This window comes from Taudactylus pleione, unplaced genomic scaffold, assembly GCF_031769625.1.
Source record: "Taudactylus pleione unplaced genomic scaffold, aTauple2 ptg000690l, whole genome shotgun sequence".
Lineage (NCBI taxonomy): Eukaryota > Metazoa > Chordata > Amphibia > Anura > Myobatrachidae > Taudactylus > Taudactylus pleione.
Window position 1 is genome coordinate 849,122 of NW_028285092.1, and position 26,733 is coordinate 875,854.

At 48.9% G+C, this 26,733-nt stretch overlaps 1 protein-coding gene across 8 annotated transcripts in view; it reads right to left on the reverse strand.

Annotated features, from left to right (window-relative positions):
• TNRC18 (trinucleotide repeat containing 18) overlaps positions 1–26,733 on the reverse strand; it is a 416,103-nt gene that overhangs the window by 228,981 nt on the left and 160,389 nt on the right. For 7 of the 8 annotated variants that reach the window (XM_088456240.1, XM_088456241.1, XM_088456247.1 and 4 more), the window contains exons 8-11: positions 18,547–18,899; positions 11,810–12,140; positions 10,858–11,673; positions 10,526–10,698 (exon numbers count right to left, since the gene is read on the reverse strand). In XM_088456240.1, coding sequence (XP_088312366.1) covers positions 10,526–10,698; positions 10,858–11,673; positions 11,810–12,140; positions 18,547–18,899 — 1,673 coding nt within the window. The remainder of the gene's footprint in view (positions 1–10,525; positions 10,699–10,857; positions 11,674–11,809; positions 12,141–18,546; positions 18,900–26,733) is intronic. The other variant, XM_088456243.1, reaches the window with a different exon arrangement.

A 26,733-nucleotide genomic window follows, 5' to 3' on the forward strand; every position in this document is an offset into this window, starting at 1 on the left:
TCTGACTATAAAACAACCAAGTGATGTGGTCGATGACGTTGCTTTAGTAATTATGCACACCCTTAAAACGCCCGTTTTGACCGTTTGGCACGCCTGCGTTCGGATCTCCACTCCCGGTTTTCAAGCACCTTCCCCTGTTACCACCCACAAACGCCTCCTCCTGTCACTCAAAATAACAGGCATTCGCTATTTAGCGAGCACACGATTTTCGGCCGCACTGACTGGTTCGCGCATGCGTATTAAAATCCGTACGCATGCGCAGTTGTGCGAACATCGGTCGGAACGAACGAGCGGCCGCTTACGAGCGGCTCTGGATCAGGCCCTAAGTTTTCTCCATTTGGGAATGGGAAGCAGTCGGGAAGGCGACGGACGCAATCCCGACCGCCGGCTTCCCGACTGTCTAATCCAGGTAAGATAGAAATGACAGGCGTCGAAATCCCGACGCCTGTCATTTTACCTACGCCGGGAGCCCGACACCAAGCATCCCAATTGAAAGTAAGCCGGGCACCTGGCTCGGACAGTCGCGGGGAGGGTTAGGTTTAGGGCTCCCAAGGGGGATTTAGGGTTAGGCACCCCCTCGGGAGGGTTAGGTTTAGGCTAGGGAAAGGAGGAGTTAAGGTTAGGCACCCTCGTGGGGAGGTTAGGGTTAGGCACCCTCCCGGGAGACTTAGGTTTAGGCAGCGGGGAAGGGGGGGGTTAGGTTTAGGGACTTAGAGGGGGGATTAGGGTTAGGCACTAAGGGGGAGGTTAGGCACTCCTAAGGGAGGGTTAGGGTTGGGGGGGAGGGGGGGAAGATTAGGGTTACTTACCTTTAGCAGCAATCGGGATCTTCACCCCTGTCGGGCATGCGCTGTCGGGATTTGAATACATACCGATCCCGTAAAAAACAGCCTCTTGGCCAAAAAGCAGTGCACAAGAAAGACATGGTGTAAAATTTCGAATAAAAACCTTTTAGATATCACTAGGACAGTGTGAAATGTTCAAATATGAGTTTAATACACATATAAAATGCACTTTCTAAAAAACAATGCATTGCATGTCTGAGTATGTTCTCCACATTGTAACATAAAACTAATATAGTAAAAACTAGCTGATGTACTACTCGGTTTCACCCGGGTAGAACTTAGATATTTACTGTTTCTATTTTCATCTCACCACTCCAATAACATAATATTCACCTGTCATAATATTCACCTGTATAGTAATGCATTCCCTCCCTCACTGCTATAGTAAGACATTACCCTCACTCACCTGTGTACTAACACATTCCACTCTCTTACCTCTGTAGTAACACATTTCCCTCCCTCACCCGTGTTGTAACACATTTGACATTCCCCTCCCTCACCTGTACACCTCTACAATCACTCCCTCACACCTGTAGTAACTTATACCCCTCCCTCATCCCTGGAGTAACACATTACCCCCACTCACCCCTGTAGTAACAAATTCCCCTCCCTCTCCTGTGTAGTAACACATTACCCTCCCATACCTGTGTAGTAACACATTCCCTTCCCTCACCTCTATAGCAACACATTTCCCTCCCTGATCTGTTTAGTAACAGATTCCCCTCACTCACCTCTATAAAAACAAATTCCCCTCTCACTGCTGTTTAAACACATTTTCCTCTCTCACCTTTGTTGTAACACATGGGTTAATGTATCAAGCGGTGAAAAGAGTGAAGAAGTGGACCAGTAGAGAAATTGCCCATAGCAACCAATCAGCATCTGCCTATCATTTTATATAATGTATTTGATGAATGCTTCCTCAAATCTGATTAGTTGTTATGGTACACTTCTCCACTCTTTTCACTGATTGATACATTAACCCCACATTCCCTTTCTTCACTATTCAAATATGGGAGCCACACCAACTGCCAGTGAAGTTTGGCAGCACTATTGATGACAGTCGGTGTTTGAATATTGAATTGTGCTACAGCCATAAGATAGTCAGGCAGGACATTGCACAGGGGGAGGATACACTTTAACGCTTTGCACTCCCTTAGGAGTGGAATTTTGAAAAATCCCTTCTTGGTGAGTAGCTTTGTTATGAAAGGCATATACTCCCCGATTTTCATGTTTCTAGATCTAAGGGCTTGGGCTGGGCGTTGATGCATCAGGGAGTCAGCCAGTGAGTCAGTCAGGATGTTTGATTATACATATATATATATTATATATATATATATATACTGTATATATATATATATATCTATCTATCTATATAGCTGAGACTGCTCACACAGTTTTTACGCGCTATAGGCATTTGGGGACCCAGTTTTTAAAACAGCTGTGTGCTGTGTCTGAGGCGTCCGATCACCGCCGACATCGTCTCACCCAGGGCCGGCACAACATGTAATATCAGCTGACAGAGGCCGGGCAGGCCAGCGCTTTAATTATGGGCACACTGAGTAGGGAGCTGCAGAGGAGAGGGAATCTCGGGAATCTCCCCCGCCCACACTGTCCTATCTTTGTGATTGGCTGCCGGATACCACTGCTCAAACATGGGGAACACTCGAACGCGCGCATGCAGTGTTGTAGTAGGAACTTAGGAAGGAAGCGGTTTGGCTGTGCTGTAGTGGGAAGATACAGTAGCGCGGGAGAGCGGACACTGGATGCTGGAGCCAGCCCCTTCTGGCATGTGTAAGTAAAGGAAAATTTTAACCTAAGATACACTGGTTCAACCAATGGTGAGATGATATTGACAATGGGTGATATGTGTGTGTGACAATTAGTGACTGTTGTGTTTGAGGCAATGGGTAACTGCTGTGTGTGTATCTGTGTGACAAAGTCTGACTGCTGTGTGTGTAAGAGAGAATGGGTGACTGCTGTGTGTGTGTGACAATGAATGACTGCTGTGCTTGTGTGTGTGTGTGTGTGACTTACATACACCTGCATAGTAGCCATATTTATCCTCAGTAAAAAAAACAAAAAACAAAAGAATGGTAGCTGCTTTGAGCGAGTTGTGAATCAATGGCGTGCACATGCCAGCAGCTCCCGGAGCGCTGGGCATGCATCCAGCTTAACAAAAATGGGTTATGGGTCGTGGGTACAGTTTTTCCCATGAGACCAAGCCCCTTAATTTTTTCAGGTGCACACCTTCGTCGTGCTCAATACGCCTAGGGTGCCAAATCATATATTCCCTTATCAAACAAATTGGGCTATGACTGGGCCTGGTCTCCCCAACCAATAACTACCTGCAGCGATTGGTTCAGGAGACGCTGCCGGCAGCGATTGGTTGAGAAAGCGGGCCTGCAAGATGCACTGTGTGTGTGTGCTATGTCTGCTGCAACCAAAAGCATACTCATCTCATCCTGACTCTGCAGATTCCATCGGCGCAAACGGATCTTCCTTGCTGTGGTGGTGCCGGGCTCCTCTAGTTGCCTGCGCTCCGTCCCTGATGCCTACATCCCAGTTGTCTGCACGCAGAGGGACAGGGAGGTGGACACTGCATGGGCCAGGAAGGAGCTGGAGGCGGGCAACAATTACCCGGTGGGGGGCTCCCACCAGGAGGAAGGAGGTAACCACTGCCCCAACTGTTATCTATGATTAGCCCTTCCCTACCCCCAAGCACTACCCCATGCCCCTAATAGTGCCCGCCCCTAACCCTTCTTGCCCCCAGTAATGCCCTAGCTGCTATCTACCCCTACCTCTCCCAGTACTACATGTCCCTAACCCCACTTGCCCCCAAGAAGTGCCCCAGCTGCTATCTACCTTTGTCCCCTCCCTAGCCCCAGTACTGCATACACTTAATCTTCTCCTAGCCCCCCAGTACTGCACCAGCTATTATCTACCCTTGCCCCCTTCCTACTTCCAGCACTGCCTGCCCCTAGCTCCCTCCTTGCCCTCGAGCACTGTCACAACTGCGGTCTTCACTTACTCCTCCCTACCCGTAGCACTGCCTGCTCTTACTCACTTCTACCCACAGCTCTACCCCAACTTTTCTCTGCCTATACTCCCAGCTCTACCCCAACTGCTGCTTGTCCTTAGCCTCCTCTACCGCAACTGCTACCTGCTCCCAGCACTGTCCCAACTGCTGCCTGCCCTCATCTCCAATAATATGTGATGGGACCCAGAAACTGTGGAGTAGGACACCAATTTATAAACGTTAAGGGTCACTGAGACCCACAAATTTTTTGCTAAGTGCGATCACTGTCACTTATCCTCTGAACTGTGGTACCAGATATTATATCTGCGTGCATTATCCAGTTATGGATCCTTAACATTTTAAAACATTAGATCTGGTGGACTGTACCTTTTCCAACCACATTGGTTTTATTTAGCATTTATACTATATTTGTTTTATGTTACAATGTGGAGAACATACTCAGACATGCATTGCTTTTTATAAAGTGTATTTTATATTTGTATTAAATTCATGTTTGAACATTTCACTGAGTCCTAGTGATATCTAAAAGGTTTTTATTTGAAGTTTCACACCATTTGCACAGCTTTTCTTGTGTTTTTCTATTTGTATTGTTTATTGCAGAATTACAGTGTATGTATCACCATTGGTAACAATTAGATTTGTTCTTTTAGTCTGAAGTGACTCTAGGCAGCATGTTTAAAAAAAATATATAATTCCAATCTAAAGGTTGACTATGTCCAAATACAAGATAAATGCACTTGGGTTGAAATATCTTTACATGTTCAATAAACATACAGGAAAGTTATTATGCAATGACAACCTTATAATTATGTAGTTACATTAAGATGGATGAGATTTCATCATTGCTCTGCCACAGTAGAGTAACAGATATAACATATGCAGTCTTTCGTTACCAAATTGTCATGAAAACGCGATAATACTTGTGTAGCTTTGCAAAACCTCTTTCACGCTTGAATTTACTTGTTTAGCAAGAATAATGAGAAATCTTACATACCAATGCTCATTTTACCTATACAAAAGAAAATATGAGATATGGTAAGAACTTACCTTTGTTATCTCTATTTCTACGAAGTCCATAGGGTTCCACAGGATACCTTGGGTATAGGTGTGACGTCAGTCATCGGGCACCATAGAGTTAAGCTTTCAGCCTCCCAGGATGCACTAGGGTCCCCCTCCTATACCCCGTCCCCGAGCCAGGGCACCTCAGTTCGTTACCAAGCCATAGGCCGGAGGAGGAGAAGGAAGAGAGAGAAAGAAGATCTGGATACACACAAGAATCACACTCTCACGAGAGGGAGACGGGAAAACCGGTGACCAGACCAAAGCCCATCTGCAGCACAGGTGCGACAGGGCGGGAGTCCTGTGGAACCCTATGGACTTCGTAACAAAGGTAAGTTCTTACCATATCTCATATTTTCTACTTCAGGGTCCATAGGGTATCCACAGGATACCTTGGGGAAGTCCCAAAGCAGTATCCTTTAAGGGTGGGGACGCTCCTGTGCTGAAAGGAGAATCCGCCGCCCGAAGGAAGCATCCTGAGAGGCGAAGGTGTCAAACCTATAATACTTCACGAAGGTATGCACAGAGGACCACGTAGCAGCCTTGCGGATCTGGACTGCAGAGGCACCACGTCGAGCTGTCCACGAAGGACCCACAGACCTAGTGGAATGAGCCTTCAAAGAAGGAGGAACCGGAAGACCTTCATGAAGATAAGCTTCAAAAATAGCCATACAGATCCAGGCTGCCAAAGTTTGCTTTGAAGCAGGCCAACCCTTTTTACGGAAGCCATAGAGGACAAACAAGGCGTCCGACTTCCTAAACGAAGTCCTTAAGGCCTGCACAACATCCAAAGTGGCCTCACCCACTGAAAGACCAGGTGAATTAAAGGCCGGAACAACTATTTCCTCGTTAACATGAAACTGGGAAACAACTTTGGGAAGAAATTCAGGCCGAGTGCGGAGCACTGCCCTGTTCCCATGAAAAAATCAAGAAAGGGGGTATACAAGAGAGAGCCCCTAAATCAGAAACACGTCTGGCCGAAGCTATGGCCAGAAGGAAAACAGTCTTAGCTGTTAGCCATTTAAGATCCACTGAGCCCAGTGGTTCAAACGGCGGTCCCTGGAGAGCCCTCAGGACCACAGCCAAATCCCAAGGCGCCACAGGTGGAACAAAGGGCGGCTGAATGCGGAGAACACCTTGCATAAAGGTGCGCACATCCGGGATTGTAGCAATCCTACGGTGACACCAGACAGACAGGGTAGAAACCTGTACCTTCAAAGAAGCAAGGCGAAGCCCATGATCTAGTCCCGCTTGTAGGAAGGCAAGTATCCTAGACAGACGAAACTCCCGCGGTGCATAACCTCTCGGTCGACACCATTGGAAGAACGTATGCCACCAGCGATGGTATATCCTCGCGGACGACGGTTTCCGAGCTAGCAACATGGTACGCACCACAGAGCTGGAAAACCCCCTGGACCTCAACATGGCTGTCTCAACAGCCACGCCGTCAAAGACAGCCGAGCCAGGTCCGGGTGAAGACAAGGACCCTGCGACAGAAGGTCCGGTTGTAGCGGCAACCGCAGAGGACTGTCCACGGACAGACCCTGAAGGTCTGAGAACCAGTGCCGTCTGGGCCACGCGGGAGCTATCAACAGGAGCGTCCCTCCTTCCTGTTTGAATTTCCGGATTACCCGTGGAAGAAGGGAAACCGGAGGAAACAGGTATGCGAACCGGAACGTCCACCTGACGGATAGAGCATCCACCAGAGACGCCTCTTCGTCTCTTGTGCGAGACCCGTACACCGGCAACTTGTTGTTGTGCCGGGACGCCATGAGGTCGATCTCTGGAAGACCCCACCTGTCCACCAGCAGTTGAAAAACGTCCGGGTGCAGGGACCATTCCCCCGGATGAACGTCCTGGCGACTTAGAAAGTCCGCCTCCCAATTTAGCACTCCCGGGATGAAGACCGCTGATATGGCCGGAAGATTGCGCTCCGCCCATACCAGGATCCGAGACACCTCTACGAGAGCCGCCCGACTTCGGGTTCCTCCTTGCCTGTTTATGTATGCCACGGTGGTAGCGTTGTCCGACTGGACCTGCACCGGGCGACCCTGGAGAACCCGATGTGCCTGCTGGAGAGCATTGAAGACCGCACGGAGTTCCAAGATATTTTTTGGAAGCTCCGCTTCTGACGGCGTCCACCTGCCCTGGAACAAGTGAGGACCCGAAACTGCTCCCCAGCCCCGAAGACTGGCGTCCGTTGTCAACAGGACCCAATTTGGAACCCAGAACTGACGTCCCTTGCTGAGATGGGTAGTCTGCAACCACCAGGCAAGGGACAGGCGAACCTCCGGGGTGAGCACTATCGTCTGGGACTTTAGAAACTGAGGCAGCCCGTTCCACTTGGACAGGATCAGGTGCTGCAGAGGTCTGGAGTGAAACTAGGCATATTCCACCATGTCGAATTCCACCATGTCGAAAACACGTGGTGCTGTCGCCAGGCCAAAAGGTAAAGCCCGAAACTGAAAGTGGTCGCTGCGGATTGCAAACCTGAGGAACTGTTGATGGCGCAAAAGAATAGGGACATGCAGGTAAGCGTCCTGTATGTCCAATGACACCATGTAGTCCCCAGGTTCCAGCGCCAGAATGATGGACCGTAGGGTCTCCATCCAAAACTTCGGCACCCGCAAAGACTTGTTGAGAGCTTTGAGGTTGAGAATCGGACGATACGACCCATTGGGTTTCTGCACCAAAAAAAGATTGGAATAGAAACCCTGGCCCCTCTGGGAGAATGGAACAGGCACTATAACTCCAGCCTGGAGCATAGTGTGCAAGACCTTCCGCAGCTCCGTGGCCTTGTTCCGGTCTGATGGTAGAGCCGTGGTGAAGAATCGAGCCGGGGGTCTGTGCCGGAAAGAGAGGGCGTACCTGTGGGAGACCACCTCGAGAACCCAAGTGTCTGTCGTGGTGACCGACCAACACCGGGCGAACTGCAGCAGGCGGCCCCCCACTTTGGGATCCCCCAACGGGAGGCCCGGACCATCAGGCCGCAGGCTTGTCATCAGGCTTAGGGGCCGGACGTCTGGTACTCCATGCCTGCTTCCGGGGCTTGGCCGATTTTTTGGGACCAGCCTGTCGGGGAAAAGACTGTGGTTTGGGCCTGCCCTGGGCCCTATAAGACCGAAAGGACGATGGTCCTGAACCAGAAGGAACCGCGGCCGACGGGAGACATGCCGATTTGGCTGCCGCCAGCATGGCCACAATCTTGTCCAGATCTGGACCGAAGAGAACTTCTCCGTTAAAGGGCAACGCCTCCAAACCCTTTTTGGAGTCAGCGTCCGCCTTCCAGGATCGCAACCACAAGGTGCGACGAGCAGCCACCGCTGCTGAAGAAATTCGAGACACAAGTGTACTAATGTCTAAGGCCGCCTCGTTGATATAAGTGGCTGAATCACGGAGATTACCAATCAACTCCGTTTGTTCGGCCAGACAGTCGGAATCAAAGGACGCCTCCAATGAATCCGCCCAGCGCTCCATCGCTCTGGCAACCCAGCAAATGGCCATAGCCGGCCGCGCTTCCCCCCCCCCGCAAGGGAATAAGCAGACTTCAGGCAGATCTCCACCTTGCGGTCCGTAGCATCCTTAAGGGAGGACATGCATGGCATCGGTAATGTGGCACTACGGACAAGACGTGTCACATGAGAATCCACCTGTGGAGGGGATTCCCACTTAGCAAAATAATTATCCGCGAACGGATAAGCCACTGCCAGGCGCCTCTGCGGCTGGTATCGCTTGCCAGGCTGTTTCCACGCCTCCTCTAAATGGTCCATTAACTGACCCGAAAGAGGAAAGACTGTGGCGTCACCCTTCACATCCTTAAAAAAGGCATACTTGGATTTAGCAGCTGGGGGAACTTCGTCCTCAATCACCAAGGCTGTGCGGACTGCTCGAATAAGTCCAGGAATATATACCTTGGACCTAGCGTCAGCGTCCTTAGTATGGAGAGGTTCCTGATCTTAAGGATCCAGAATCTTCCCATCATCAGACGTCCCTTTGTCATCCTCATAAGGAGCCGACAGAGACGCCATCGGCCATTTATGTGGCCGCATCACAGTCTCCCCCTGCAACACATCCGACAAGTGCTGTACAGAACTCGTCAGGGAGTTAACCCACGCCGGCTCCAGAGAAATCGGGAGAGGGGAAATAGGGAGACTGCGGGGTACCACCAATTGTCTAGGGAAACCCTGCATGGGTGACGACACCACTGACTGCTGGGACAAACCCATCTGTGTAAACGCGGGCTGCGGAGCTAACTGGCCCACTAAGGTTGTAAGCGCCTGAGCGAAACAAGCCCAGGGCGGCCGTAGGCCGCGCCATTGACAAACACTGCCGGCAGAGGCCCTCCGCGCTACCCTCCCCCTCCGCTAAAGGTACTTTACACGTAGTACACTGTAGCCGGAGAGGAAAATCACTTTCAGACATGATGGTACTAAGTATGTGACCCCTCTCACCAATTGTATTTTAAAGAGGTGAGAGACCACCCTGCAGCACCGCACCTCAAGGGCTTAGCAGAAAGAACAGGGACAGTAATAAAGCTGACAGACAGAATAGAAGATACAGGCAGCAGCGCTAGCACAGTCACATACAATGCAAAGAAAATCAATTCCTGCACTAACCAGCGCTGATCACTCAACTACGCAGACACAGGGTCTGGTAGGACACAGCGCTGCATACACAGACCTGACCACAGCGGAGGAGAGGTATGCGGGGGGACCCAGACCAAGATGCTTCCTTCCAGGCTTCCAGCAGCGTTCACCATGCGTTCAGGAAGATGGTCGCCGAGGAGCAGAGAGGAGGCTGGCCTGGGGGAGGAGCGCTGCCACAGGGCCAGTCGGCAGAGTGCAGAGAGGGCTGTGTGCAGCGGGGGAGGCGCCGGCTGTGAGACAGGGAAGGCGCGCTCCCCTGGCATGCATTTAACCCCCGGGACGCCGCAGCGCTACCGCTCTGCTGCGGTCCGCTGTCCCAGGGGGGTAGTGGAAGCGCAGGTTCTTACCTGGCTCCACGCTGCAGCCAGTCCCCAGGGAGCCCCCTGCCTGGGGACTCTGGACCATGTAACAGCGGGGACCCACCGCGGGACCCCGCTGCTTACCTTGCTGTCCCCCTTGAATCCGGCCATGGTCCGGAACATCTGGGGTCACCGCTAGCTGTGCTCACCAGCATCCCCGAATCGGTACCGGCGTTCTGGTACCGGCGGGGGTGTAGGGAAGACAGCATGGACGTCAGGACTGACTGTCCATGCTGTACATCCAGATGTGCAGCCACAGCTGCATGCAGGAATGCTTCAGGGGCTCTTCTTAGCCCCCACTCCAACAGGTGCACCCGACTCCGGCCGGGCACCAAACTAAACTGAGGTGCCTTGGCTCGGGGGCGGGGTATAGGAGGGGGACCCTAGTGCATCCTGGGAGGCTGAAAGCTTAACTCTATGGTGCCCGATGACTGACGTCACACCTATACCCAAGGTATCCTGTGGATACCCTATGGACCCTGAAGTAGAAATGATTCACATAACATTCTATACATGTTTACATTATAAAAAGCCTGGCAAGCATTGCTCATATTCATGTGACATCAATTGCTCACTCACCCGATTTTTCTGCTTCCAACTGTAGTTCTTATTAAGAGTTAGTTCACGAGGTAATTTGATTGATTGAGCTTTCAGAACATCCACTGCTGGTGATGAGAGCACCTCCATTAACATTTGAGTGCTAGCAGCCAACAGACTTTCAAGGGAAGGTCTAACATGGTAGCTTTGCAAATCTGGCAAGGAGAGAAAACGTAATCTTCAATTAAATTAATATTTTTAGCATTTTTCATTCCTTTAAGTCCCAAAGATAGAGATGCAGCTTCTAATAACCAAATAGCCTTTAATTAATATCAACTCTTCACATCAACACAATTTATTCAGTAAAAACTTACTTTCCATGTCTTTCCTTTTCTCAAGCTGTATTTGAGCTATTTCACTCAACAGAACAATGCCTTGCAAGAGTGAATGGTCCATAGATATGGCAGGAGCCATAATTACTGTACTTGCAGGCATCAAAGAGCAGGCCACAGGCATTTCTGTTGCTGCAATCAAAGTATTCATACCAGCCAATGGGTCTTCAGTTTTGATATCCATAGAATTCATATTGGAAAGGTCACAAGACACATCTTCCCCTTTACAGCTGAAAATGCCAGATTCCACATCATCTATGTTTCTGTCTGTACATTCTTCACTAATAAACATATTTAGATCACCCATTTCATTTGTTCTGTGGGATTGTTCATCATTCAGAGGCATAGTGCTCAAATTTACTTCACCATTATTAGCCTGGGTGAATGTGTCACTGAAATCAGTCTGAGTTGAAGAAGTCCCTTTTCCATTGCTCAGGTTCACATTGGAAATGCAAGATGGAAGACACTCCATTAATGTTTTATGTTCATTCTCCCCTATAACTGGAGGCTCTACTTCCTGAAACAGAATATTTTGACATTCCATAGAATTTGCACACTCTCCTCCTTGATCCTCAAGGCTTTTCCTACATGTAACAGCAGTTATATCTTCTACTTTAATTGTGTCACTCATTGGTTTTCCTGTCTCAAAATCCTCTAAAATGTGGGTAGTTACAATATGATTAGCACTTAACTCCGGAAGTCTGACAACAGGAGTAAAACTTTCTACATCTGCAACATCTGTTGGTTGGGTTATATAGGAGGGTGAAAAAGGCTGGAAAGAAAATCCATGTGTGGTATCTAAAACATAAAATAAAGATTATTATTATCTACAGAATGAACTTCAGGAATGTTGGTTTAATTATTTCTAGATTACTTGAGCAATGAAAATTAAGTCACAGCAACTAACCCATAAAAACCATGACTGGAAACAAACCTTGGAATGGAGAAGAGACATCATGCTTTATATCCATATCCTTTACTGACTCTTCAGGAATTTCCACTTTAGTTGGCATAATTGTAGTGGGAGGTGTAATGCATAAGGAAGGAAGTTTGGCCATGTGTATCTCAGGTTGTTCTTCCAGTTTATTTGACACTGGGAAGGATTTGACAGGGATAGACGACTGACTAAACACTTTACTGCAGGAAGTAGAAACGGATGAAGAAATCACCTTTTTGTGCAATGACCCTGTACTGGATAATGAACTTTTTTTACTGTTTTCTGATGTCTGTTCCACAGCTTTTCCTTCCCCTAATTTGAACCACTCCTAGACGAAGATGGAAAAAAAAAAATCTATCATCATGTTTTTTTCTGACAGAGTTAATTATTCAAAGAATAGAACATACAGTTAAGAACAGGATATTAGCTAATAAATACAATGTCAGGGCAGGGCCGGATTAACAATGGGGTGAGTGGAGCTACAGCTCCAGGTCCCCCATGAAAATAGGCCCAGATCATCTGCTGCAGTCTGGCCAGTGTGCACAGGAAAAAAATATCCTGTCAACAGTCACCACCATCAGCATTGGTGAGCCCTGCCTATTCACTTCCTGGCCATCTAAAGCCCAGCCCATTCACTTCTCACATGCCCGATGCCCAGGCCATTTGCCTTTGTCCGACAAAGCCCCGCCCACCTGCTGAAGCCCCCCGCCCACTTGTTTTTCCCTCCCTCAGCAACTGGAATCAGTCAGTGGGCACTGTGAAATAATGTCAGTCAAATGAGAAAAATGGAGCTGCATAGGTTGAGCTACAGTACCTAGACAATTACGGTCAAAATAGAAGAAATACCAACCTGTGGAACACAGAGACAGAGGACATCTGTCACTTTACGCGAGATGAAATCTACACACATCCTACAGGTCAGTGTAATAGCTGGTGCTGCCCTGTGTGTGTTCGATCTCACCCTGGCCATGTACAGTATGTGTGTGTAATCTTACCCTGAGGTATACTTACCCTGGGGCTGTGTGTGTGTGTGTGTATGTATATATATATATATATATATATATACACACACACACACATATACATACACAGTGCCTTGCAAAAGTATTCACCCCTCTTGGCTTTTTACCTTTTTTGTTACATTACAACCTGACATTTTTTTATTTTTTTTATCTGAATTTTATGTGATGGATCTGCACAAAATAGTCTAATTTGGTGAAGTGAAATGAGAAAAATATATATAAAAAAGAATCTTTACAAATAAAATTCTGAAAATTTAAATGTGCATATGCAATCACCCCCTTTGCTATGAAGCCCCTCAAAAGTTCTTGTGCAACCAATTACCTTCAGAAGTCACATAATTAGTTAAATGAAGTCCACCTGTGTGAAATCTAAGTGTCACATGATCTGTCAGTATAAACACCTTTTCTCAAAGGCCCCAGAGGCTGCAACACCACTAAGCAAGAGGCATCACACCATGAAGACCAAGGAGCTCTCCAAACAAGTCAGGGACAAAGTTGTTGAGAAGTACAATTCTGGGTTGGGTTATAGAAAAATATCCAAATCTTTTATGATCCCCCGGAACACCATCAAATCCATCATCATCAAATGGAAAGAACATGGTACCACAACAAACCTGCCATGAGAGGGCCGCCCACCAAAACTCACAGACCAGGCAAGGAGGGCATTAATCAGAGAGGCAGCACAAAGAGCAAAGGTAACCCTGAATGAGTTGCAGAGTTCCACAGCAGAGACTGGTGTATCTGTGCATGTGACCACAATAAGCCATACACTCCATAGAGCTGGGCTTTATGGAAGAGTGGCCAGAAAAAAAACATTACTTAGTGATAAAAATAAGAATACACGATTAGAGTTTGCCAAAAGGCATGTGGGCGACTCCCCAAATGTATGGAGGCAGGTGCTCTGGTCAGATGAGACTAAAATTTAACTTTTCGCCCACCAAGGAAAACGCTATGTCTGGCGCAAACCCAACACATCCCATCACCCCAAGAACACCATCCCACAGTGAAACATGGTGGTGGCAGCATCATGCTGTGGGGTTGTTTTTCAGCAGTAGGGACTGGGAAACTGATTCGAGTCGAAGGAAAGACGGATGGTGCTAAATACAGGGATATTCTTGAGCAAAACCTGTTTCAGTCTTCCTGTGATTTGAGACTGGGACGGAGGACAATGACCCGAAGTATACTGCTAAAGCAACACTCAAGTGGTTTAAGGGGAAACATTTAAATGTGTTGGAATGGCCTAGTCAAAGCCCAGATCTCAATCCAATTGAGAATCTGTGGTCAGACTTGAAGATTGCTGTTCACAAGCGGAAACCATCCAACATGAAGGAGCTGGAGCAGTTTTGCCTTGAGGAATGGGCAAAAATCCTAGGGGCAAGATGTGGCAAGCTCATAGAGACTTATCCAAAGCGACTTGCAGCTGTAATTGCCTCAAAAGGTGGCTCGACAAAGTATTGACTTTAGGGGGGTGAATAGTTATGCATGCTGAAGTTTTCTGTTATGTTGTCCTAAATGTTTTTTCAATTCACAATATAAATAAAAACACAACTTCACAGTTATATATATATATATATATATATATATATATATATATATGAGTCCATTAGTTTAGCACTTGACAGACTGAAATCAAAAATTATCTGGGTGCCCTCCTGTGAGTAAAATATAGACAGGTATCTCCCACGGAACTGTGTTGGTCCCAATAGAAAAAGGTAGGCGGCACTCCAATGGTGAAAAAAATAAAGTGTATTTAAATAAGAAACATCTTTACACAAACAATGTTGACGTTTCAAGGTCAACACCGGACCTTTTCATGATGACAGTTCCCAACACCAGTTCCGTGGGAGATACCTGTCATATATATATATATATATATATATATATATATATATATACACATATACACACACACACACACACACACACGTTTACCCACTCTCCTGTTTTTTTGGGTTGTCCCCCAGAATACTGAGAGGATCTCCCACATACCACCCACTTTCCAGTGAAGTGGGCAGGTTGGGGAGCATAATACCGGTAATCACGATTGCTTAGTTGCAAAAATTGCTCACCTCCTCAGTGGCCAACAGCTGCAAATTAAGGAGCTGAAGATAGTAGCCAAGCATGCCCCGATCTCTGCTGCTGTAAGTACTGGGGTTTGAGGGAGGGTTAGGGGAAGTTAGGTACTAGGGGGTGGGTTAGGCTGCGTGGGGGTAGGTTTAGGCTGCGGGCAGGTAAGATTTGGTTCATGCTGCTGGGGGAGAGTTAGGTTTATGCTGCGGGGAGGGAAGGGTAGGGTGAGGGTTAGGATACTGACCAACAAATGTTGTATCCTAACCCTGGAACAGACAAATCTCAGGTGCACAACTCCAAATTACTGATAATATATAAATGCAATCAAATTTTGCAATCAATAGAGGCTTTTAGCATAATCATGGCCAATGTTATGGGGCTACCCACCATATCCAGGTAACCTCTTTAGGCTGCAAGGCATGGTGAGTTGTTAATCCAGCAAATACTTTATTCCACCACCACAATATGGCGGCCAAATGACACGTGTTTATGTTTGTGGTAAATACAATTGCACTTTTGCTTTATTGGAATGGTCAATACCTATGGATTATTTATACTTGTTTGTATTTTAGTTTTATAGACACTCATCTTGACAAAGACACCGCAGTGCGTTGAAACGCGTTGATAGTGCCCTTTTATATAAGGGAACTACATACCTATTGTGATTCACATTGCCACTGTAGTGATATACCCGGGTTCCATCTACCTACGGTGAATTCCATGTTGTTCACATATGGTATGCATCTTTTGTCCCATTGTGCTTTTACTAAATAATAAAATATTTTTTATTTGAACTATCCACACCACCCGATTTCATTCCTTCTCCCCCTGACTCTGGTCATGTATATTGACTTGAAGATCATGGTCGTGTATATCAAACTTCTGATGAGGATATAAAGAAACTGCTATGTGCATGCGCCATATCACTGCAAAGTAAGTATACATGTAAGCATAACCACTGTATGATGTACCATGTGCACACTGGGTGCCTTTGATGGAAGTTGGACATTAACAAGATATCTTTGGATGTGAACTATCTCACCCCTCTCTGTGTAGATTGACACGTGTAGAACTTATTGTTCTTTTTGTTTATGTATTTTTGCATATTGAAGAAACATCAGGAGAAATTCAACTTCCTTCCTTCCTTCCTCCCTTCCTTCCTCAAGCAAAAACACTAATAATAAGACTGTAGTACACTATAAGCAACTAAGGACCTCATTTAGGCTTGTACGCAAACCCAATGATTTGCGTACATGTCCAATGTTGTGTGCACTGACCATGCACTGGGGACGCACTGTGCGTGTCCTGAATTGGCATGCAACCGCAGTCTCAGTGCCCTGGATGTGGTCGTTTAGTGGCAGGGAATGGGCGGCAACTGGGTTGATTTCCCAAAATGGATGCGTGTTTTGCGACTTAGATTTCCTGGCCCCGGCTGAGTAATTCCATTATCTATTCTAGCGTATGTTATCCTCGCTACTGCCTCCAACTCTGAATCAGGCCCTAAGATGCAAAACTGGCAGCACAGACTGTGTTAGCATCACCTCTCTCAGCCAATAAAAGCTCAGCCAATGCGTTGGGTGCAAGGGAAATATAGCAGCTGAGCCGTCATTAGCTAAGTACTGTCCTTAGAGGACTTGGGGGTCCGCGTTTTTTCGGTTTGTCTTTTTCAGAAGAAGTTGGATGCCTACATGAAGAGGATACGCCACAAGGGTAGGTGAGAGCAGTTCAGCTATTTTGGTGTCACTGCCTCGGATGGTGTCACCCAGTGCGGCCCACACAACCCTAGTGACAGCACTGCACATAGCACAATCGAGGATGGCACAATTCTGATTTACATTGCCACCTGCTGCCTCCCGGATGTTTCAAGCGCTTGCGCAGTTCATTCTCACTGAAATATTGCAGGTTTCCTGATCTCACTTACGCCCAGCAGCTATTACTTATAACATCTATCTGCTGATGTTATATAACTGGAGAGTTACCATAACACCTCTAAAAATCTAATGGGAATCTCTTTTATAATCCATTGCTGCGCCAAGACATCCTACGTGGTTGCAATAAGTATCGATGAAGAATGTCTGTTTGCGGAGAGATAATTAGATGTTAATAAATCTCTCCTTAATCACTTGCCTGGCATGGTCGCAGCAGATGCAACCACACCAGTCTGGGCTTTCCCTGACATGGTCGCATCTGATTCGACCAGTCAGACACGCCCTGTAGGCGGCTACTGGAAGTTAATTTTGCGGTCCCTCTGCACCAGCAACTCCGCCCCCACTGTGTCCCGATAACTGCTGGCCACAGTGATCGGTCAGTCTTGCCGTAACCCCCACCTGGCAGCAGCTGAAGAGCGCCAGAAACTACCAGCGCTGCTGCCGGAAACCACTCCTAATACCCAGCGGCTGCATAGAGGAGCAGCCGCCGGAAACTACAAGCACTGGTGCCGGCCCCCCCTTCTAACACCCAGCATAGATAAGCACAGAGGAGCAGCCGCAGGGAACTACAAGAGCAGCTGTTGCCAGCGGGAACTATAAATGCTGCTGCCGCCCCCCTCCTAACACCTGGTGGCTGCATAGAGTAGCAGCTGTCGGGAACATTCAGCGCTGCCCGCCGGTAGGGAATGGACATCAATTATCGATGTTCCCTGACCATAAATGTTTTTCTTACGATGTTCATGTTTTACAATTCGATGGCAGCATTAAGATGTTAGCCGCCATCGAATGGTATTGATTTGATGGTGTTGTGGTGGTTAAAATAAAAAAAATAAAATGCTGAGAGCTTCGCCCGTCTCTGGCTGCAGCTCTCTGCATCGGGCATCTTGATCATTAGAGGCTCTCTCTGTCTGCTTCAGAGTAGGGATGGCCATCAATGTTTTTAAAACATCGATGGTTGCTGGCCGATGTTACCTGGAGTGACCAATGGTTCCACGCCATCATGGGATGAGTAGGAGCTGATGGTCTTTTTTTTTTTAGGACGAAGCCCACAGCGGCTGCTAAGCCCTGCCCCCATTTTTGGTTGGCTCGCGGCCCAACGGGCCCACAGCAGAGGTGACCATGGAGGGGGTGCAAACTATCGATGGTTCACCATAGATGGTTTGTGTGCCATCGATGGTAATCACGATGGGCCTATCGATTGTAACAATCGATGGACACCCCACTGATGACCATCCCTACTGCTCCAGGCCTCGCCCCCGATCCCGCCCCCTGTCTTGGCCCCGATCCCACCCCTAGTCCCGTCCCCTCTCATCCACACTATAGTGGTATTTTGCATGCGCTGTGTTTTTTATGCATATGCAAATCATTTGACTAGTTTTTTCCATCTAATACTTTTGATGCAATGGTCACTTACCATAGCATCAAAAGTGTTTTCTAACAATATTTTAAAACCATTTGCCGTCGATGGCCATCACTACAGTATACCATGCAAATTGCTGCTTTTATGGTATATTGTTTAAAAATAAAAATTTAATAAAATCGTGTTGGATAAGTTTTAATTAGATGTTCTTGACCTAATTCAATCATAAAAAATACCCAACCATTCGAATTGGTTTTTGGAAAAAAAAAATGTCAGTTAACTGGTTAAACATCGGTTTTGTGAGTGACAGACTATTATTAAAAGTAGTCTACAAGGGCAGACGATTTGCCTTACCGCAAATTGCTCATTTCTGTGATAATCTTGAGAATTAAGCTGGGTCCTCCTGTGTAGTTCTTTCACTTCCAATTGTGAGCTTTTCTGCATTTCTAGAAGGTCTAGCTGTGGATTTCTTTGCAGATCCAGAGCAACTTTTTGTTCACTCCGCTGTGACTCCAGAGCCTCCAGTTGTGCACTCCTATGTAATTCTATAGAGTGTGCAGCTTGCTGCTGCAATAACATATAGAGTTCATGCTGTCGCATCAGCTGCTGCTGAGAGAAGAGCTGAAGCTGATGCACATGCTGCAGGGAGCTGCGTGCTGATGAATACATAGTAGGCCAAAGTGAGGGCGTCCGATCCAGTATTTCTGCTGAGAGGCACAAAAAACAACATTACAAATTACAAGAAACATACAAACTTACATGCTGCACGTCTCCTCTTGATACTTTTATAAAAAAAACTGCGAGGAACGAGAGGTCTGTGAACAATGAATATATATATGCCTCATTTCCTACATCATCAGAGTCTCATGAAATGACTTTATTTCTGATGTCACCTTACGGAAAACGTGTATACCCATGTGTTTTTAAGGTTATGAACCACAGGTACTATGTCATTTTGTGATATATTCGATATGTGCTCTGTGCTGTGTAAAACATGTGGTGCGATTTAAACATCAAGACACCTTCTCCGCAGGGAGACAACAGCCATCAACTGCCATGAGGGGAGGACAAACAGGTCTTATCATTTTCTCACCTAATCCACCCACCATTAGCTCCAACACCAGGGGTGGGATGCAGTAATACTTACCGCCGGGCATCGCAATTGTACAGATCGCATGTGAACTAACATATGCGATCTGTACAGCAAAGGACAGCTCTTCCGATAAGAGCTGCCCTTTGCGATCTCTCCTGCACAGTGGACTTCCGGATTTATGACCCGGGAGTCCATCTGCGCATGCGCAGTGACGCGACGGCCTCGGGGCATGGTGGGAGAGATCTGATCGGATCCCTCATAGCAGCACGATGCGGTAGAAGCCCATAGGCTTCTATAAGGTAACGCCAGCAATAGCTGGCATTACCCTCCGCATCGGAGCCCGGCGGCCAGGAGATTGATGCATACGGAAAATGCGGTAAACAGGGGTTTTACCGCATTTTCCGTTTGGTGCATCCCGGCCCAGATAAATAATGAATGGTATATAACATGTATTGTTAGCTATATAGGTGTGTGTTCGTGGATTGGTGACTTGGAAATGTGCTTCCGTCACTATGTATGCTGTACCTGCAAAGAATCGCATCTGCCTGGTGATTGTATATCCACAGGTCTTTATTGCCATCTACAGAATAAACCCATTAGGGTGTGCGGTCCTCACAAAAACCTATACAACATTAAAGCATTCATATAGGTGAGTTGTTTATATATTATTCCAATATGCCCCCATCCCCTTTAGAAGGAAAATTGGTTCCAGTAATTGGTTCAGTACTCTAGTACTGAGGAACTTTTTAATTCACTTTATGGGCACCCAATCAGTTAGTGTTATATGTAAACACTGCCATCACCAAAGCAAAGCAAAACGTTTACATACAGGTCGTTGCAATATCAGGGTGATGTTTTTGTGACATTGTTGTATGGCAATCTGGCATGCCATATAAATTATATCTGAATTTCCATGCAGGTCTTCTGTCTCACTAATACAATGTAATGTCCTATATATGATAGCACATTACAGTGAAACCTAGTACTATAAAGTGCTAAAAAAAATTAGCACAATATATTGATTAGTAAGGCAAGAAGCCTGCAAGGAAACACAAATCAACAAATCTGTTACTATGCAGATTCAGAACAGGTAGTATCTAAGGTCTGTACATTGCTTAATAAGCTCCCGATTGTATGCTAGGCATAGTGGATATAAAAGTATTCATCCACTGTGAGAAATGTTTACATTTTAATTCCTTATATAATCAAGCAGTATTTATTCTGAAATTTGTACCACTAAATACACATATGGTGTAATAACAAATAAAAATATGAGATATGGTAAGAACTTACCCTTGTTATCTCTATTTCTACGAAGTCCATAGGGTTCCACAAGATACCTTGGGGTATAGGTGTGACGTCAGTCATCGGGTACCATAGAGTTAAGCTTTCAGCCTCCCAGGATGCACTAGGGTCCCCCTCCTATACCCCGCCCCCGAGCCAAGGCACCTCAGTTAGTTACCAAGCCATAGGCCGGAGGAGGAGAAGGAAGAGAGAGAAAGAAGATCTGGATACACACAAGAATCACATTCTCACGAGAGGGAGACGGGAAAACCGGTGACCAGACCAAAGCCCATCTGCAGCACAGGTGCGACAGGGCGGGAGTCCTGTGGAACCCTATGGACTTCGTAGAAATAGAGATAACAAAGGTAAGTTCTTACCATATCTCATATTTTCTACTTCAGGGTCCATAGGGTATCCACAGGATACCTTGGGGATGTCCCAAAGCAGTATCCTTTAAGGGTGGGGACGCTCCTGTGCTGAAAGAAGAATCCACCGCCCGAAGGAAGCATCCTGAGAGGCGAAGGTGTCAAACCTGTAATACCTCACGAAGGTATGGACAGAGGACCACGTAGCAGCCTTGCAGATCTGGACTGCAGAGGCACCACGTCGAGCTGCCCACGAAGGACCCACAGACCTAGTGGAATGAGCCTTCAAAGAAGGAGGAACCGGCAGACCTTCATGAAGATAAGCTTCAGAGATAGCCATACGGATCCAGGCTGCCAAAGTTTGCTTTGAAGCAGGCCAACCCTTTTTACGGAAGCCATAGAGGACAAACAAGGCGTCCGACTTCCTAAACGAAGAAGTGCGGTCAACATAAGTCCTTAAGGCCCGCACAACATCCAAAGTGGCCTCACCCACCGAAAGACCATGTGAGTTAAAGGCCGGAACAACTATTGGGAAACAACTTTGGGAAGAAATTCAGGCCGAGTGCGGAGCACTGCCCTGTTCCCATGAAAAATCAAGAAAGGGGGTCTACAAGAAAGAGCCCCTAAATCAGAAACACGTCTGGCCGAAGCTATGGCCAGAAGGAAAACAGTCTTAGCTGTTAGCCATTTAAGATCCACTGAGCCCAGTGGTTCAAACGGCGGTCCCTGGAGAGCCCTCAGGACCACAGCCAAATCCCAAGGCGCCACAGGGGGAACAAAGGGCAGCTGAATGCGGAGAACACCTTGCATAAAGGTGCGCACATCCGGGAATGTAGCAATCCTACGGTGAAACCAGACAGACAGGGCCGAAACCTGTACCTTCAAAGAAGCAAGGCGAAGCCCATGATCTAGTCCCGCTTGTAGGAAGGCGAGTATCCTAGACAGACGAAACTCCCGCGGTGCATAACTTCTCGGTCGACACCACTGGAAGAACGTATGCCACACGCGATGGTATATTCTCGCGGAAGACGGTTTCCGAGCTCGTAACATGGTACGCACAACAGAGCTGGAAAACCCCCTGGACCTCAACATGGCTGTCTCAACAGCCACGCCGTCAAAGACAACCGAGTCAGGTCCGGGTGAAGACAAGGACCCTGCGACAGAAGGTCTGGTCGTAGCGGCAACCGCAGAGGACTGTCCACGGACAGACCCTGAAGGTCTGAGAACCAGTGCCGTCTGGGCCACGCGGGAGCTATCAACAGGAGCGTCCCTCCTTCCTGTTTGAATTTCCGGATTACCCGTGGAAGGGAAACCGGAGGAAACAGGTATGCGAACCGGAACGTCCACCTGACGGACAGAGCATCCACCAGAGACGCCTCTTCGTCTCTTGTGCGAGACCCGTACACCGGCAACTTGTTGTTGTGCCGGGACGCCATGAGGTCGATCTCTGGAAGACCCCACCTGTCCACCAGCAGTTGAAAAACGTCCGGGTGCAGGGACCATTCCCCCGGATGAACGTCCTGGCGACTTAGAAAGTCCGCCTCCCAATTTAGCACTCCCGGGATGAAGACCGCTGATATGGCCAGAAGATTGCGCTCCGCCCATACCAGGATCCGAGACACCTCTACGAGAGCCGCCCGACTTCGGGTTCCTCCTTGCCTGTTTATGTATGCCACGGTGGTAGCGTTGTCCGACTGGACCTGCACCGGGCGACCCTGGAGAACCCGATGTGCCTGCTGGAGAGCATTGAAGACCGCACGGAGTTCCAAGATATTTATTGGAAGCTCCGCTTCTGACGGCGTCCACCTGCCCTGGAACAAGTGTGGACCCGAAACTGCTCCCCAGCCCCGAAGACTGGCGTCCGTTGTTAACAGGACCCAATTCGGTACCCAGAACGGACGTCCCTTGCTGAGATGGGTCGTTTGCAACCACCAGGCACGGGACAGGCGAACCTCCGGGGTGAGCACTATCGTCTGGGACTTTAGAGACTGAGGCAGCCCGTTCCACTTGGACAGGATCAGGTGCTGCAGAGGTCTGGAGTGAAACTGGGCATATTCTACCATGTCGAACACCGACACCATGGAACCCAGTAACCTCATCGCCGAGTGTAGAGACACCCAGCGGCTGTGCAGACAACTGCGCACCCTCGACTGTAAAGCAGAGATCTTTTCCCCCGTCACAAAGATCCTTTGCTGTCCCGAGTCCAATAAGGCTCCGAGATGCAGAATCCGCCGAGACGGGATTAGAGTGGACTTCTGCCAGTTTATTAACCAGCAGAGCCGTTACAGTAGCGCAATGGTCAGGTCCAAGTGGCGTAGAAGGAGCTCTGGAGATCCTGCCACTAATAAAAGGTCGTCCAAGTACGGCAACATGCGGACTCCCTGCAGCTGCAGAGAAGCCGCCATGACCGCCATCACCTTGGTGAACACACGCGGTGCTGTCGCCAGGCCAAAAGGTAACGCCCGAAACTGAAAGTGGTTGCTGCGGATTGCAAACCTGAGGAACTGTTGATGGCACAAAAGAATAGGGACATGCAGGTAAGCGTCCTGTATGTCCAATGACACCATGTAGTCCCCAGGTTCCAGCGCCAGAATGATGGACCGTAGGGTCTCCATCCGAAACTTCGGCACCCGCAAAGACTTGTTGAGAGCTTTGAGGTTGAGAATCGGACGATACGACCCATTGGGTTTCTGCACCAAAAAAAGATTGAAATAGAAACCCTGGCCCCTCTGGGAGAATGGAACAGGCACTATAACTCCAGCCTGGAGCATAGTGTGCAAGACCTTCCGCAGCTCCGTGGCCTTGTTCCGGTCTGATGGTAGAGCCGTGGTGAAGAATTGAGCCGGGGGTCTGTTCCGGAAAGAGAGGGCGTACCTGTGGGAGACCACCTCGAGAACCCAAGTGTCTGTCGTGGTGACCGACCAACACCGGGCGAACTGCAGCAGGCGGCCTCCCACTTTGGGATCCCCCAAAGGGAGGCCCGGACCGTCAGGCCGCAGGCTTGTCATCTGGCTTAGGGGCCGGACGTCTGGTACTCCATGCCTGCTTCCGGGGCTTGGCCGATTTCTTGGGACCAGCCTGTCGAGGAAAAGACTGTGGTTTGGGCCTGCCCTGGGCCCTATAAGACCGAAAGGACGATGGTCCTGAACCAGAAGGAGCAGCGGCCGACGGGAGACATGCCAATTTGGCTGCCGCCAGTGTGGCCACAATCTTGTCCAGATCCAGACCGAAGACAACTTCTCCGTTAAAGGGCAACGCCTCCAAACCCTTTTTGGAATCAGCGTCCGCCTTCCAGGATCGCAACCACAAGGTGCGACGAGCAGCCACCGCTGCTGAAGAAATTCGAGACACCAGAGTACTAATGTCTAAGGCCGCCTCGTTGATGTAAGTGGCCGAATCACGGAGATTACCAATCAACTCCGCCTGATCGGCCGGACAGTCGGAATCAAAAGGACGCCTCTAATGAATCCGCCCAGCGCTCCATCGCTCTGGCAACCCAGCAAATGGCCATAGCCGGCCGCACTGCCCCCCCCGCAAGGGAATAAGCGGACTTCAGGCAGATCTCCACCTTGCGGTCCGTAGCATCCTTAAGGGAGGACATGGATGGCATCGGCAATGTGGCACTACGGACAAGACGGGTCACATGAGAATCCACCTGTGGAGGGGATTCCCACTTAGCAAAATAATTATCCGCGAACGGATAAGCCACCGCCAGGCGTCTCTGCGGCTGGTATCGCTTGCCAGGCTGATTCCACGCCTCCACTAAATGGTCCACTAACTGACCCGAAAGAGGAAAGACCGTGGCGTCACCCTTCACATCCTTAAAAAAGGCATACTTGGATTTAGCCGCTGGGGGAACTTCGTCCTCAATCACCAAGGCTGTGCGGACTGCCCGAATAAGTCCAGGAATATACACCTTGGACCTAGCGTCAGCGTCCTTAGTATGGAGAGGTTCCTGATCGTAAGGATCCAGAATCTCCCCATCATCAGACGTCCCTTTGTCATCCTCATAAGGAGCCGACAGAGACGCCACCGGCCATTTATGTGGCCGCATCACAGACTCCCCTTGCAACACATCCGACAAGTGCTGTACAGAACTCGTCAGGGAGTTAACCCACGCCGGCTCCTGAGAAACCGGGAGAGGGGAAATAGGGAGACTGCGGGGTACCACCAATTGTCTAGGGAAACCCTGCATGGGTGACGACACCACTGACTGCTGGGACAAACCCATCTGCGTAAACGCGGGCTGCGGAGCTAACTGGCCCACTAAGGTTGTAAGCGCCTGAGCGAAACAAGCCCAGGGCGGCTCCTGTACCGGTGCTGTAACTGTAATAGGCCGCGCCATTGACAAACACTGCCGGCAGAGGCCCTCCGCGCTACCCTCCTCCTCCGCTAAAGGTACTTTACACGTAGTACACTGTAGCCGGAGAGGAAAATCACTTTCAGACATGATGGTACCAAGTATGTGACCCCTCTCACCAATTGTATTTTAAAGAGGCAAGAGACCACCCTGCAGCACCGCACCGCAAGGGCTTAGCAGAAAGAACAGGGACAGTAATAAAGCTGACAGTCAGAATAGAAGATACAGGCAGCAGCGCTAGCACAGTCACATACAATGCAAAGAAAATCAATTCCTGCACTAACCAGCACTGATCACTCAACTACGCAGACACAGAGTCTGGTAGGACACAGCGCTACATACACAGACCTGACCACAGCGGAGGAGAGGTATGCGGGGGGACCCAGACCACGATGCCTTCGTCCAGGCTTCCAGCAGCGTTCACCATGCGTTCAGGAAGATGGCCGCCGAGGAGCAGAGAGGAGGCTGGCCTGGGGGAGGAGCGCTGCCACAGGGCCAGTCGGCAGTGTGCAGAGAGGGCTGTGTGCAGCGGGGGAGGCGCCGGCTGTGAGACAGGGAAGGCGCGCTCCCCTGGCATGCATTTAACCCCTGGGACGCCGCAGCGCTACCGCTCTGCTGCGGTCCGCTGTCCCAGGGGGGTAGTGGAAGCGCAGGTTGGTCGCCTGGCTCCACGCTGCAGCCAGTCCCCAGGGAGCCCCCTGCCTGGGGACTTAGGACCATGTGATCAGCGGGGACCCACCGCGGGACCCCGCTGCTTACCTCTGTCCCCCTTGAATCCGGCCATGGTCCGGAACATCTGGGGTCACCGCTAGCTGTGACCCCAGATGCCCACCAGCATTCCCGGATCAGTACCGGCGTTCTGGTACCGGCGGGGTGTAGGGAAGACAGCATGGACGTCAGGACTGACTGTCCATGCTGTTCATCCAGATGTGCAGCCACAGCTGCATGAAGAAAAAGCTTCAGGGGCTCTTCTAGCCCCCACTCCAACAGGTGCACCCGACTCCGGCCGGGCACCAAACTAAACTGAGGTGCCTTGGCTTGGGGGCGGGGTATAGGAGGGGGACCTAGTGCATCCTGGGAGGCTGAAAGCTTAACTCTTTGGTGCCCTGCGACTGACGTCACACCTATACCCCAAGGTATCCTGTGGATACCCTATGGACCCTGAAGTAGAAAAGTCATATTTATAAAGCTACCCACTCTAACATCTCAGTGTAATTTTAAAAGAGGGCCTGATTCAGAGATGTACGCAATGCCTATACGCACTTGAGCGATTATTACGTTCACCTGGCTTCATCAACTAAATTACTTCAATTGAGGCATTACACCCCCTCCCCCCAAAATTGCAAATACAGCAACCCCCATCCCTTCCGAAGGGGAATTACCCCCCCACCCCAAGGAGGCACTACCTCTCCCCCACATGTGCAGATCGGGTGACAAGG